General features: G+C 51.5%; 1 protein-coding gene across 11 annotated transcripts in view; it reads right to left on the reverse strand.

Annotated features, from left to right (window-relative positions):
* Positions 1-13,979, reverse strand: part of B3GNTL1 (UDP-GlcNAc:betaGal beta-1,3-N-acetylglucosaminyltransferase like 1) — a 111,469-nt gene that overhangs the window by 16,330 nt on the left and 81,160 nt on the right. For 9 of the 11 annotated variants that reach the window (XM_082442116.1, XM_082442121.1, XM_082442120.1 and 6 more), the window contains 2 exons: positions 10,598-10,693; positions 5,214-5,338 (listed from right to left, as the gene is read on the reverse strand). In XM_082442116.1, the coding sequence (XP_082298242.1) occupies positions 5,214-5,338; positions 10,598-10,693 (221 nt within the window). The remainder of the gene's footprint in view (positions 1-5,213; positions 5,339-10,597; positions 10,694-13,979) is intronic. The other 2 variants (XR_014257617.1, XM_082442118.1) reach the window with 2 other exon arrangements.

Here is a 13,979-nt window from a genome sequence, read left to right on the forward strand (position 1 = left end):
TTTTTGACATTAATCCCCGTTCTTGCAGGTATCAGTCACTTGTTTTCTTCTAGTGCTGAGGAGGGCTTGGTTACAGCAGTGTTGATCCATCACCTGCCGATGGGCATCTGGGTTGTTCCCATTCTTGGCTACTAACAGAGAAATGTGGAGCAATGTATTCATTTCTCTTGGAGAAACACCTAGACATGGAATTGCTGGGGCATAGGGCAGGTATCAGTTAAATTAATAAAATAAAGGCCCAACAGTTTTCCAAAGAGAATGTACTGTGTTTACACTCCTGAGAACAATGTATACGTGTCCTCAGCATGATTTGGAATTGCAGACATTAATTTTAACCCTTCTAGTGGGTGTGCAGAGTTTAATTTGCATTCTCTGATAATGATGAAACCTTTTTCATGGACTAATTGACCTTATGTATTATTTCTTTGTGAAGTGTCATGTCCGTTCAACTATTTTGCCTAAATTTATTAGATTTTCTTTTTATTTTTGGGTGATAGGGGTTCTTAATATCTCCCCCATACTAGCCCTCTGTGAGATATATAGATTATGAATATTTTCTCCCAGTCTGTGGTTTGTCTACTCATTTTCCTAATGGTGTCTTTTTATGAGCAAAAGTTTTTAATTTTGGTGAAGTCCAATTTATCAATTTTAAAGCACTAAAGAGGGACTTCCCTGGTGGTCCAGTGGTTAAGAATCTGCCTTCCAATGCAGGGGACATGGGTTCGATCCCTGGTCGGGGACTAAGATTCCACATGCTGGGGCAACTAAGACCCTGGGCGTCAACTACTGAGTTTGCGCACCTCAACTAGAGAGAAGCCCGCATGCCGCAACGAAGAGCCTATGTGCTGCAACTAAGACCCTACACAGCCAAAAAAAAAAAGGGCTAAAGATCCTGGTGTCCTCTCTAATAAATTTTTTCCTATCCTCAAGTTGTGAAGATATTCCCTGATGTTTTTCTTCTAGAAGCTTTATATTTTAGCTGCTTCTATATTTATATCTAAGCCATCTAGAATTAATTTTTCTATAGGACATGAGATTTTTTTTCCATATGGATATCCATGTGCTCCATTTGTTAAAAATATTTTTCTTTTTCCATTGAATGCCTTTGGAGACTGTTGAAAATCAATTGTGAGTCTATTACTGGACTCTCTGCTCTGTTTCATTGATGTGTATGTCTATCTGTATTCTATTAATACATTTTCTTGATTGCTGTAGCTTCAGAGTGAGTCTTAAAATCAGGCACAATAAGTCCTCAAATTTTGTTCTTTTCAAGATTGTTTAGGACACTCTGGGCCCTTTGATTTTCATATGAATTTTAAGATCAGATTATCAATTTCTACAAAGAAGCCACCTGGGACTTTTACTGGGATTGCATTGAATTTACAGATCAATTTGGAGAGAACTGACGTTAACAATACTGAGTCTTCCAATCCATGAATGTGGTATATCTCTCCATCTATTTTATAGGTTTTCTTTAATTTCCCTCAGCCTTTTTTGGAGTAGGTTTTAGCAGACATAGACATACCTTACTAAACTTACTCAAAAGTATTTTATTATTGACGCTGTTGTACATTTTTTCAACTGCATTTTTTCAGTTGTTCATTGCAATTCTATAAACTTGTATTCTGGAAAATTTGCTAAGTTATTGGTTTTGATTTCCTATGAAACACAATCATGCCATCTACAAATGATGCTAGTTTTACTTCCACTTTCAAATACTTATATTTTTTCTTTTTCCTGTCTCATTGCACTGACCTCCATTACAATGTGGAATAGAAGTAGTGAGAGGAGCGATCAGATCGCTTCCTCCTGATATTAGAAGGGAAAGCTTTCAGTCTTTAATGATTAAGTATGAGGTTAGTTATAGGTTTGAGTAGATGCTATCAGACTGAGAAAGTTTACTTCTATTTCTAGTTTGCTGAGTTTTTAAAAAAATCATGAATGGGTATTCAATTTTGCCCAGTGCTTTTTCTGCATTTATTGCGCTGATTGTGTGACTTTTATCCTTTATTCTGTTACTGTATTAAATCATACTAATTGATTTCTGAATGTTAAACCAGACTTGTATTCATGATGTATTATCCTTTCATATATATTTCTCAATTTGACTTGGCAATATTTTGTGAATGATTTTTGCATCTATTTTCATAAGGGATATTTGTCTGTAATTTTATTTTCTTGCAATATTCTTGTAGCATTTTTTACTTCAGAGTCATGCTGGTCTCACAGAGTGAGTGTGAAGCTCCTCCCTCCCAACACCCAATAGATCTTTCTCCTATTTCCTGAAAGAATTTATGTTAGATTGATATTATTTCTTCCTTACATTTTTGATAGAATATATCAGTAAAGCCATCTGGCTTGGCTTTTCTTTATGAAAAGCTTTTAAATTACTAATCTAATTTTTAATTATTATTTATACCTTTTTTTTTTTTTTTGGCCATGTGCAGGGCATGCAGGATATATTAGTTCCGCAGCCAGGGATTGAACCTAAACCCCCTGCAGTGGAAGCACGGAATCCCAACCACTATACTGCCAGGGAATTCTCTATTATTTATACTTTAAATATCTATTGGATCTGTAATGATGTCCCCTCTTTAATTCCCAGTATATTGGTAACCTGTGTTTTCTTTTAAAAATAAATCTTGTTAGAGGTTTGTCAATTGATTTTATTTCAAGCCAATTCTTGGTTTTGCTGATTTTTTTTCTACTGACTGTCCATTTTCAATTTTACCTTCTTCATACCTTTCCTTCTATTTACTTTGAGTTTACTTTGCTATTACTTTTGAAACCTTTAAAGGTGGAGACTTAGATAATTCTTTAGTTTCTTCTTTTATAATATAAGCTTTTAAAGCTATAAAAAACTTACTATAAACTCTGCTTTAGCTAAATTCCACAAATTTTGACATACTGTTTTGTCATCAAGTTAAATTTTTTCCCTAATATCCTCTGTGATTTTTTCCCTTGGTTGCTTAATTTCCAAATATTTTGTATATTCAAGATGTCTTAGGACTTCCCTGGTGGTGCAGTGATTAAGAATCTGCCTGCCAATGCAGGGGACACAGGTTTGAGCCCTGGTCTGGGAAGATCCCCCATGCCATGAAGCAACTAAGTCCATGTGCCACAACTACTGAGCCTGCGCTCTGGAGCCCGCAAGCCGCAACTACTAAAGCCTATGCACCTAGAGCCTGTGCTCCACAACAAGAGAAGCCACCGCAACAAGAAGCCTGTGCACCGCAGCAAAGAGTAGCTCCCGCTTGCCGCAAAACTAGAGAAAGCCGGCACACAGCCACAAAGACCCAACGCAGCCAAAAAAAAGAAAAAAAGATGCCTTAATGATTTCTAATTTATAAAACATAACCAGTATGATTTCAATCATTTGAAATTTATTCAGATTTGTTTATTGGTCCAAAGTAATGTCTATCTTGTACTTTAAAAGAATGCGTATTCTGCAGTTGACTACAGTGTTCCTTAAATGTCTCCTGTCATGTTGGTTAACAGTGTTGTTCAAATCTTCTGATCCTCACAGACTTCCCCACCCCCAGCTTCTATCAATTACTGAGGTAGGAGTATTAAAATCTCCAACTCCAGTCTCAGTTTTTGCCTCATGTATTTTGAAACTCTGTGATTAGGGATATACACATTTAGGATTGTTATGTCCCCCTAGAAAATGACCTTTACCCCATGTGTGCAAATCACACTTGCATTGAGTCAAGTTCATGACAACAAACTCCCAATGATGCTCCACTAAATCTACTGTAAGAGAATTCAGACTTAACAAAAGAGAAATCAAGCTCTTTTGCTTAAAGCTGGAAAACAAAGAAGCTAAGTTTTAGTGTTGAACAGCACATGTGCAAAAGTTCAAGGATCTCCCAAGTCAATATGGATGCTGGGGGCTTCCCTGGTGGTGCAGCGGTTAGGAATCCGCCTGCCAATGCAGGGGACACGGGTTCGAGCCCTGGTCTGGGAAGATCCCACATGCCGCGGAGCAACTAAGTCCGTGCACCACAACTACTGAGCCTGCGCTGTACAGCCTGCGAGCCACAACTACTGAGCCCGTGTGCCACAACTACTGAAGCCCGCGCGCCTAGAGCCCATGCTCTGCAACAAGAGAAGCCACCACAATGAGAAGCCCGCGCACCGCAGCGAAGAGTAGCCCCCGCTCACTGCAACTAGAGAAAGCCTGCACGCAGCAACGAAGATGCAAGGCAGCCAAAAATAAATAAATAAATAAATAAACTATATGGATGCTGCAATCCGGGACACCCCCCCCCCCCCACCGACGACACATGCCCAAATCAGCATCACACCCACTGTGACAGTGCACGTCACACCCACTGTGACAGTGCACGTCACACCCACTGTGACAGTGGACAGGAGACCTCCCAGGACAGAAACTGAGAAGGCACGCCTTCCAACGAGTCTCACACCCTCCAGGGGAAGAACAGAGTCTCTTCTATTTCCAGAAACACAAATGCATGTCCCTGCATCACGCTCTTTACAATCAAAAGATCCCCTGATCGTAGACCTGTTTCAGGGCCCCATTCCTCCCTGTCCCCAAGAGAGCAGCATTACGGTAGCACCAAGGGGGATACGTACTTGTAGTTGTTTGAAATGTAACACCCACACACGTGCACAAACGTGCACACACAGGCACACATGCGCACACACACACAGTTCAAACTAAAGAAAGAAAAACACACCCTCCCTTGCCTTCACCCTGCCTGTACTTTCGGCACCATCCCTGCCCTGTCCCTGGTAGTGGGCCTCTAGCCTTGGGGCCTGGGGGACGTGTGGGCCATGAGAGGGAGGGGGCTAGTGCCCTTGTGATGCCCCACAGAGGGAGCGGCCCAACCTCGGTCCCAGTAGCCCTCCCCTGGTGGGCGGAGAAGGAAGAGGGTGCCCCCAGCCTGCCTGTAATCACGTTAGCGGGGGGGCTGGGCTCACTCTGAGAATCCCGTCAACTCAAAGCAAGTGAGAACAAAACCCCAAGAGAACAACTACACGTGAATCCTACCTCACTTCAAAAAAGTGAGAACAGACATTTGGCCTTGATCCCGGGGAAATGCTGGTCCGTGGACCTAGGACAACGTCCCTCCCGGGAGGCCGCATGCCCCGTGCCGGCCACGCTCCCAGGTTTCCTGCCTTGCGACCTGACTGGGTCACCTGTGTCTGCCCCACTGACCCCACGCGGTCTGGACCCGGGACCTACGTACTCGAGGACGGAGTGTGTGGCCGCGCCGGGGTGGTAGCGGTAGAGGAGGAGGCTCTGGTCCACGCGGACGAGCCCGCCGCCCTTCCTCAGGTGTTCGTGGAAGAACAGCAAGTCCTCGGGGACACCCTGCGGGACGAAAGAAACGTGTCTCCACTCACGACAGAGCCTCATTCCGGCGACGGGAGACGCAGATCCGCCCGGCGCCCCAGCCACTTGAGCCTGGCCTGACCCGTGAGGCCTCAGCGGGAAAACAACACGTCCAGCTCCCCGACCTTGTGGCCGGCACTGGGCAAGCGTGACCACAAGAGGCGTCTTCAGGACAAGAAGGTGCCCGAGGGGTGGACCCAAGCCCCAGTGTCACCCCCACTCACAGCCTCAAACTTGACCCCTGGCCCGCGCTGCTGGCCCGCTGACCCGCCCCCTCCCTGTTGATGGCATGCTGCTCCGAGGGTCTGCAGTGTCCCACTGGGTGTTCCCGTCCTGTGAGAACCCAGGCCTCCTGCCCCCTCCTGGAGAAGCGCAGACCAGGGCTGGCCGTTGGGGTCACAGCCACGCTGCTGGCCAGTCTGGGGGATCTCAGTCCTGGTGGGGACACCAAGTTGGCTCCCCTCACTTTCTTAAATTCAAGGTGAAAACCAAGTGAGCAGGGGGTCTAGACAGGAGGTCACCCAGGGTGTGTCTGGTGAGCAGAGCCCGGCAACGGCTGGGGACACTGCCAGGACCGCTGCTCCGGGCAGAGGCTGGTTTCCTGACAGCCCAGAGGCTGCTGCTCTCCGGCCCCAGCCTGTCCTCCTCCGCCGGCTCTCCACCCCAAGCTCGGTTTCACCGAGGCAATGCCAGCACCACGGCCGGGCCCACTGCTTCCAGTAAAGCCACAGCTGCCCCCCAGCTCGTCCACCCCGAGAGGAAGGCGGCACAGCTGGCCTCTGAGGTCTCGACGTCCTGATGGAGCCTGGTGGCCGTCATTCTCGGGGGAGATGGGACCCCTGGCCCCTCTTGGCCAGCCTCTTGGCCCGAGCGTACCCCCTGACTGGGCCCTATGCACCTGGCCTCTGGGGTCTGTGATGAACTGATGCTCTTTGTCTGTGGCCGCCCCGGCGCGAGTTCCACTGCCTCCTGGCTCGGGCCTGAGCGCCATCCCCGGAAGCAGCCCACTCAGCTCTCACTCCTGAGCTGCCACACTGGGCGCCAGCCTGCCCGCCTCTGTCCCTGAACAAAGCCACCACTGCCCAGGGAATCGCCGCCCGGGGTCCCTGACACACCGCAAGGCCGTCAGGGCATCGCGATGGAAGCCAGCCGAATAGGAAATCGGCGCAGTCTCGTTAGTGACGCGGAAACATGCGAACCACTTCACTTGCAGCGTTGGGCGGTTGAGTCAATCAGTGACTCGATGGACCACTGTGTGGTGACTGTAGTGTTTTCACAAAGGCCACAAGGACATGAAAAGATTTATAACAAAATGTTAAGTTAAAAATCAAGTTTCAAAATTGTGTTTGCAGCTTGGCTAAAAGCTGTCCACAGTAAAAGGAAGACAAAAGGACCCCACACAAAAGTTCAAAGCAGATGTGTGGTGATGGGGTCACAGGTCATTTGCGTAGTTTTTCCTTTTTCTAATTTTCTGCATTTTCAGAGGCACCTTTCAAGAGCACATTGTGACTCTGTGCTTTATAGATTTAGGAAGGAGAGAAAATGTCCTCTCTTCTCATGACCAAGAGGACCTCAACCGCAGAGACAAGTGAGAATTTAGCCAGAGGCAGCGGCTGGGGCGTGGAGGGCACCCCCACCCCCGATTCACAGAGCCTGGGCACCGCCGACCGGCCGCAAACAGCCACAGAGGCCGCGATGGGGTGCAGAGGTGACGTCGAGGAAGACGGGGTGCTGAGCCCCGGTCCCCCGTGGAGATGGGGGCCTGGGCAGACCGGGGGGGTCACCCTGAGCCCTGGGGCCTCTGGGGTGTGAGAACGCAGTTGGATGGGTAGGCGCCCTCAGAGATGTGGTGAAAGGGGATTAGGACCCTGTGGGACAAAAGGAAACAAAGAAGGAGAGACATACCCTCCTCCCCTCCCTGCCCTCAACACCCGCTGCACTTCCCTGGGGTGACAGAGGGGGCGACCCTGAGGTAGGAATCCCATGAACCGCGGCTATACAAAGCCCGTGTGAGAAGAAACAGAAAACGAACACTTCCGTGGACAGCAATTCACCCCAAATAACAACAACAACAAAAACCATGAAGGAGAAAAAACCCTGTGAATAACCCTCCAAGTGAAATCACACGTCCTCCACAAGGCTTGAGAATGAGGAGACCCGTCTTGAATCAGAAATTCAATAACTAACAAAGCTGGACCCCTGCAAAAAGGAGGACAGACATGAGAAGGGGAGGAGGAGGAGGATTAGCCTGGGCTGGGGAGGCCGGGGCGGCGTGACTGCACATGGGCTTCTCTGGGGGGTGAAACTGTCGTGTAACATCAGATGGTGGTGATGGTTGTGCATCCCTGTGAATCTGCTAAAATGCACCGAACTGCACATTTTAGTAGGTGAATCGTATGTATGTGAATTATACCCCAATAAACCTTTTAAATAGAAGAGGGTTGACTGAACTCAAAAAAGAAATAGAAGAAAAAGACAAAATTATATGAGAAACGAAGACTAAATTAGAAAGTCCTCCAGGGAAAACAGATCTGAATAAAAATTTAATAAGGGACACTGAAGAAATGTAGGAAAATAAACAAGAAAATGAAAATTAAATAACAAAATAAGTAACGAGGGTTAAGAGAAAGTTGTTGAAATGGAAGACAGTCAAAGAAAATCTAGCCAATGTATAATGAGTTTTTGAAACAGAAAATCACAACAATGGCAGACAGCTGAAACTTAAAACTATAACCCAAACAAGAGATAGAAGCAGACCTGGTTCCACACATCGGAACCAGGTCCCCATTAAGACCAATCCCAGTGAAACCATGAGTCTTTTAACAAGGGAGGAATTCTCAGAGCCTCCAGGAAAAGGTCAAGCACCTTACAAAGCCGAGCGAATCGAAGGCACGTCAGGCAAAGCAAGGCAACAGGGAGCTGTGTTGTCAAGATATGCAAGGGAAGGTGTGACTCAGGGTTTTCTGTCCAGCCCATACCTCCTTCACACGTCCAGAACCACAGTCTGAATGTGCGGGAACTCAAGGAACGCGGAGGCCCGGGCAGCCTGACACGTGAGGCTGAGTCTAGGGACACAGACGGGCGGCTGGGGACTCAGCACGCGGGGTTGCCTTCTGACGAGAGCGGAAATCACGCAACAAAATAGGAGGAGAAAGGAAAGAGGGAACAGGGTGATCTCCTGGCTGCTGTTCAGGCAATAGGTGGGAGTCAGAATACTTCCAAAAACTGAAAAAAAAAAGCCAACCAGGAAAGGTTTAAGCAGAGCACTTGGGACCAAGGGCATTTAAAGAGAGATAAATACAGAGATGACAAAATACAAACCTTCTTTGATACCAAGAGAGGTTTTTAATGCACAAGAGAAGGTGCCGACTTCTGGCTCTGGGTGGCTTAGTGGCCAACCTCTACGGCATCTGTGAGCCCCATGCCCAGAGTGGGAAGCCCCGGGGCGGGGAGATAAAACCCACAAAACAGGGGTGGAAGCCCCAGCCTCGCTGCTCTAACGTCCTCAGGATAGAATCTGGGACGAACACAAGTGGGAGTGAGAGGAAATCCCAGAACGCTGAGACCCAGCCCAGGGTGGGAGAAAATGCCCACAAGCAAGTATCTGACCAAGCGCACCAACTACTCAACAGTAAGAAGACACCCCACTGAAAACTGGGCAAAAGATTTGGACGCTTCATAAAATAACATACAAGTAGCCAATCGGTGCATGAAAAATTGCTCAACGTCGTAAGTCATCTCAGAAATGCAAATTAAAATACAACAAGAAACTCCAGAACTGCAATCAGAATGGCTAAAATGCAAAGGAGCCTGGGGTACACCCTCTGGAGAGGGGGGGACAGCTCATAACTCCCACAGCGACTCTGAGCCTGGGGATCTTTCCAACAGATGCAAAAGCACTTCTGCAAAGTGTCTGCTGTGCTGGGTGGCAGCTCTTCTGAGCAACCACGACCCCCCTCCAGGCCGTTCCCCCTCCAGGACTTTCTCACCCAGGCCAGACCGGCCCTCAGATAAGCCCTGTTCTGAACCAACAAACACCATTTTGTCACTTTCCTTTTTGTTTAAGGGCCTGAAACGGTTGCCTCCTGGGGACATGCAGACCCCTCAGCTGGATGCTGAGGGCGCCAGATGGCGCCTTCCTCCAAATCTCCGACTCCCCTCCCCCACCTTGCCTCTGCAAGTGCATCTTCCCAATTTAAAGCCTGTGCACCTTGCAGGTTCCAGCTCATGGCCGCCGTGTCCACGACCGCTCAGCCACCCTCACCCCCGAGTCTCGCCACCCTCCTGCTCTGCGTCCTTTAGCACCTCGACTGTCCCGGCTGCTTCGGTTCCCTGCCCTTCTCTCCATGGGCAAGAACTGCAGCCTCTTGGACCTGGAGAATCAGCTGAGGACCAGTCCCCAAACCTCAGTCCAGCCCTCAGGGCACTACGCTCCCCTCGAGCCCCTGGTCTGTAAACGTGAGACCAGCACTGCTCCTGGAGGGCACGTCTGGGCGGCCATGAGGGACCGTCCGGCCAGGGTCCAGTGCAGGGGGCAGTGGGGGAGCCAGCCTCTCCCTCCAAAATGAGACTGTGTGCGTGACGGGCAGGGGGGCGGGCAGAGGAATGCTGGGTAGGGTCAGGGAGGGGGTTGGCTCCAAGCCAAGGCTCCACGTGGCCCCTGTGCAGTCAGTGAAGGTCCCCCCGAAGCGGAGAGGAGAGTCAGAGCAGGTAGGACCGTGGCCAAGGTCCTGGGGCAGACGGTGAGCCTGGGCCTGAGTTATCCCCACCTTCCGGCCTGAAGGGCCTTAACATGCCTGGCCCACCCCTTCCACCACGAGTACCAAAACTCGCGATCTCAAAGCCAATTTAAGGGGGGGGGGGTAAGGGAAAATAAACTAACCCTAAGATTTACCTTCTGGTCGGTGTCCGAGTGCTCACTCTTAAGACTGTCGGGGTGGGAGGGGAGCAGGTCAGCGTCACGTCCCCATTTCTGGGCCGGAGCCCGGAGACCAGCGTGCCGGCCGGGTGTGAGCCAGGAGCGACGCCCAGCGCCCACAGCCTTCACACAGAAATCCCCTGCTTCCCGCACAACACAGGCCGAGCGGTGCCCCGGCCGTGCCCTGGGAGGCTCAGCACGCGCGGCCCAGGAAGCAGGAAGCGCTGCAAAGGCCCTCACGGGTGGGGGTGGGGGACGGCGGCCCAGCCCAGCCCGGCCCGGCCCAGCCCAGAGGAGGAATCTACGGGGCCCGCACTTACCCGCCCGCCCTCGTCAAATGGGCCCACGTGGGAGAACCAGGCTCGGGAGCAGAACCAGGTGGGCATGATCACGGTGGGGCCATTGGAGGTGAACACCTGGAAGCAATCAGTGTGGACACAGTTAACAGAGAAGAACGCCTCACCACACAGCCCACAGGTTATTTCCCACAAAGTCGCTCAGAAAGTGACAAGCAAACGTGCACAGCCCTTCCCTGTCGGGACAAAGGTTCAAGGGGCTTTAGAGCCAGGTCAGTGGTGTCCAACTCCCAAGGCTGACACATGGGCTCAAGCTCCCCCACCAGGTCCCGTTCTGCGGCTGACGCTCACCACCCAGGTTCTCGGGGGGCGTGCTCTAATCACTGGTTGAGCGAGCCGACGAAAACAAGCATCTAAAATGAAGAGGGGTGACAAGGCATTGCACGGCCACCACGTGGGGGTCTGTTCACCACGTCCAGCACGATTGGTGGACAGCTGGGCTTGAGGGCTCTGCAGTCTTACTTTATTTCTACTATGTTATAAAATCTGTGCTTGCACCATTGACTCTGTGAGAACCTGGCGGACGTTCGGTCCGTCCTGGACCCGAATAACTGACAGCGAGAGGCTGTGAGCGCGCTGCGGGGACAGGGAGCCAGAGGCCGGAAGCTGAGCTGGAACAGAGCAGGATGGACAGACCCACATCCCTCTGTGCCTGGGATGTTTCTTCCGTATTTGGACGTGGCTTGTGCACGTCCAGCAGCAAACGGTCACTCAGGACAGGTCGCCCCTCGCATGCAGCCCACACCCGCCAAGCTCGCTCAGCCCTGAGCAAGCATCTCTTCAGCACTTTTGCTTCAAGATGATTCCACCACCATCTCACTCAGTGCCCCAAGTGGCTTCTGCGTCTGAGCCACAGGTGTGACCTGAGCTGGAGTTTTGCTGTGAGCGGTGCAACCTCGATCACACAGGTCACTGGGCTTTTTTGAAGCCGGGGAACATTAATGAGGGTGAGGTCCAAACATTTATCACCATTTTACACAAAACAAAGCCGGGTTGTAGTGGTTACACAAATATGTACACATGTGCTAAAACTCACAAAACTGTACACCAAAAAGGAAAAGAGTTCATTTTACTTTAATTTTTCTTAAACATTTTTTATTTAAATGGTTTTTCCAGGCTTAATGATGCCTCGGAGGGGACATCTGTGTAAAAAAAATCAGAGGCACACACATTCCTAACCACATAGATACATATAGACACACACACAGACACACACACACAGAGCAGCCGGCCACCTCTCCAGGCCGTCACACTGTCCAACGTGAAGACTGACCAGAGGAGACAGGGCTGCCAAGGGGATACCAGCTTTGCAGCTGCCTCTATGCGCTGGGGCCTCCAGAGCAGTGAGCCCCGAAGGGCCCCCCAGAAGTCCCCGCCTCTCGACTTCTCTGCTCGCTCTGGAGCCTCACCGACCACAAATGTGGGGAAACACATTTGTGGAATTTTCTCTCTGGCGACACAGGGAAGAAACGAGGCTGGAGTGGTGACGAGGACGTTGGTGATTGACGTGGGTGCTGCTCAAAGGCACAATGGGGTCCCTCACACCCCTCCGCGAGGTTAGGAAGTGGAGCAGCTACTTACGTGCGGGTTCCGAGTTTTCAATGTGGTTTCCAGCAAGACAGAACTTGTGAGGGTCTTAACAACCCTTCTAGAAGTTTGCCAGTCATCAGTTCTAGTCACCATTTAAACTGAATTATGTGCACGTGAACGAATCCCATGTTTTAACCTGATGTGTGAAGTGTAGCGTGTAGGGGGCCCAGCGGGCAGTGAGTCCCTCGGCCGCCCTCTGTACACAGGTGCTGCTGTCTGTCCCCTCGAGGCTTACACTGGGTCCCCCTTCCTCATCCTGCGGCAGAGCAGGGGGCCCAGGTCCTGTCTAGACTGGCCACCGACTAGCTGGCCGGGGGACGCCGTGGGGCCCTCGGGAGAAAGTGGCCTAGGCTTAATGAGCGTATCCCGCCTCTAAAATCCCAGAGACTCATTACAAGAAATCTTGGCCAAAACTGTCTTAGAAGAAAACCAACCTTTCTTCCACGAATGGCCCGTTTGGGTCGCTCACTGCACTCACATCACGTGTCCAAGTGGCCAGGGCAGACCTCCTGTCCCCCACATGTGAAACATGGCCAGGCCCCAGCGTTGGGCAGGTCAGCAGGACTCCAGGGCCAGTTCCCTGGCATGGTCACGATTCTGCCTCCACTGCCCCACAGGCTCAGGCCAGTCCAGGCAGCCCACCGAGGGGCCGAGAGTGGCTCCTGGCTTCTCTGGGATTTGCCCTGCCGGCAGCCACTACCCCTGGCCTGGGCCACGGAGGTTCTGCCAACAACAACTAGAGACCAGAACACAGGGCTCTCTCCCTTGACACTCGGGGGGCATGAAGGATCTGGGCACCAGGCTCCCTTTCCTCCCCTCGGCTGCACTGCCCGCGCTGACGTCTGGGTCAGGGTCCGAGGCAGGGAGGGAGAAGGACGGCAGCCCCCAGGAGGGAAGGGGTCCCCAGGGAGCTCCAAACACCCTGCATCTCTTGGCTCCAGGCTCCGGGCACAGAGCCTTCAACCCCGACAAGCCCCTTGCACACGCACACACACAGACACACACACCCCACTCCCACTGTCCTGGGCAGGCGGCCCCGAGGGCTAGCCCACCACCTGCTAGAGGGACGTGCGGGAATTGATGACCCCGGGTACTTAAGTCGACTCACTTCCACTCTGATCAGGGGCACAGGGCAGGGGATGCCCACACCCTCCTCAGCCCAGCACACGAGCTCCCACACCCAGTGGCGCTGCAGCCTCAGAGGGCGGGGGCGGCTTGGGCAAAGCCCCCGGAGGAGGTCTGAGGTCCCCACACGGGGCTGGCTACAGCCACCCCCACCCCCACCCACGCCTGCGAGCACAGGCACCACGTCTGGCCGCGTTGGCTTTGTCACGTGACCACCGTGTGCTCCTACCACCCACTGACACACACTCTCAGCCCCCAGGCCTCCGAGCAGAATGTTTGGTTAATACACACGGGCTCGGCTCACCTGTGAGGCTTCATTCTGCCGGCGCTGCTGAGATGGACACCGCGGATGGTGGCTCACGCCACAGCTCAGGGTCTGGTCTGGTGGGGCCTCTTCCTAGCCTGCAGGCGGCCTTCTTCCCATGTCCCCACGCGGCAGCGAGAGCTCCAGCGTCTGTGCTACTCAGCTCATCACGGGGCCCCACCCTCACGGCCTCAGCTGACCCTAGTGACTCTCAAAGGCCCCGCCTCCCAATCCCATCACATTGTGGGGTCAGGGCTTCGATACAGGAATGGGGGACACATACGCTCAGCGACCTCCAGCTTTGCTCCGCCCTGACCCCCAGCGTTA

Source organism: Balaenoptera physalus (assembly GCF_965194825.1).
Source record: "Balaenoptera physalus genome assembly, chromosome: 20".
Lineage (NCBI taxonomy): Eukaryota > Metazoa > Chordata > Mammalia > Artiodactyla > Balaenopteridae > Balaenoptera > Balaenoptera physalus.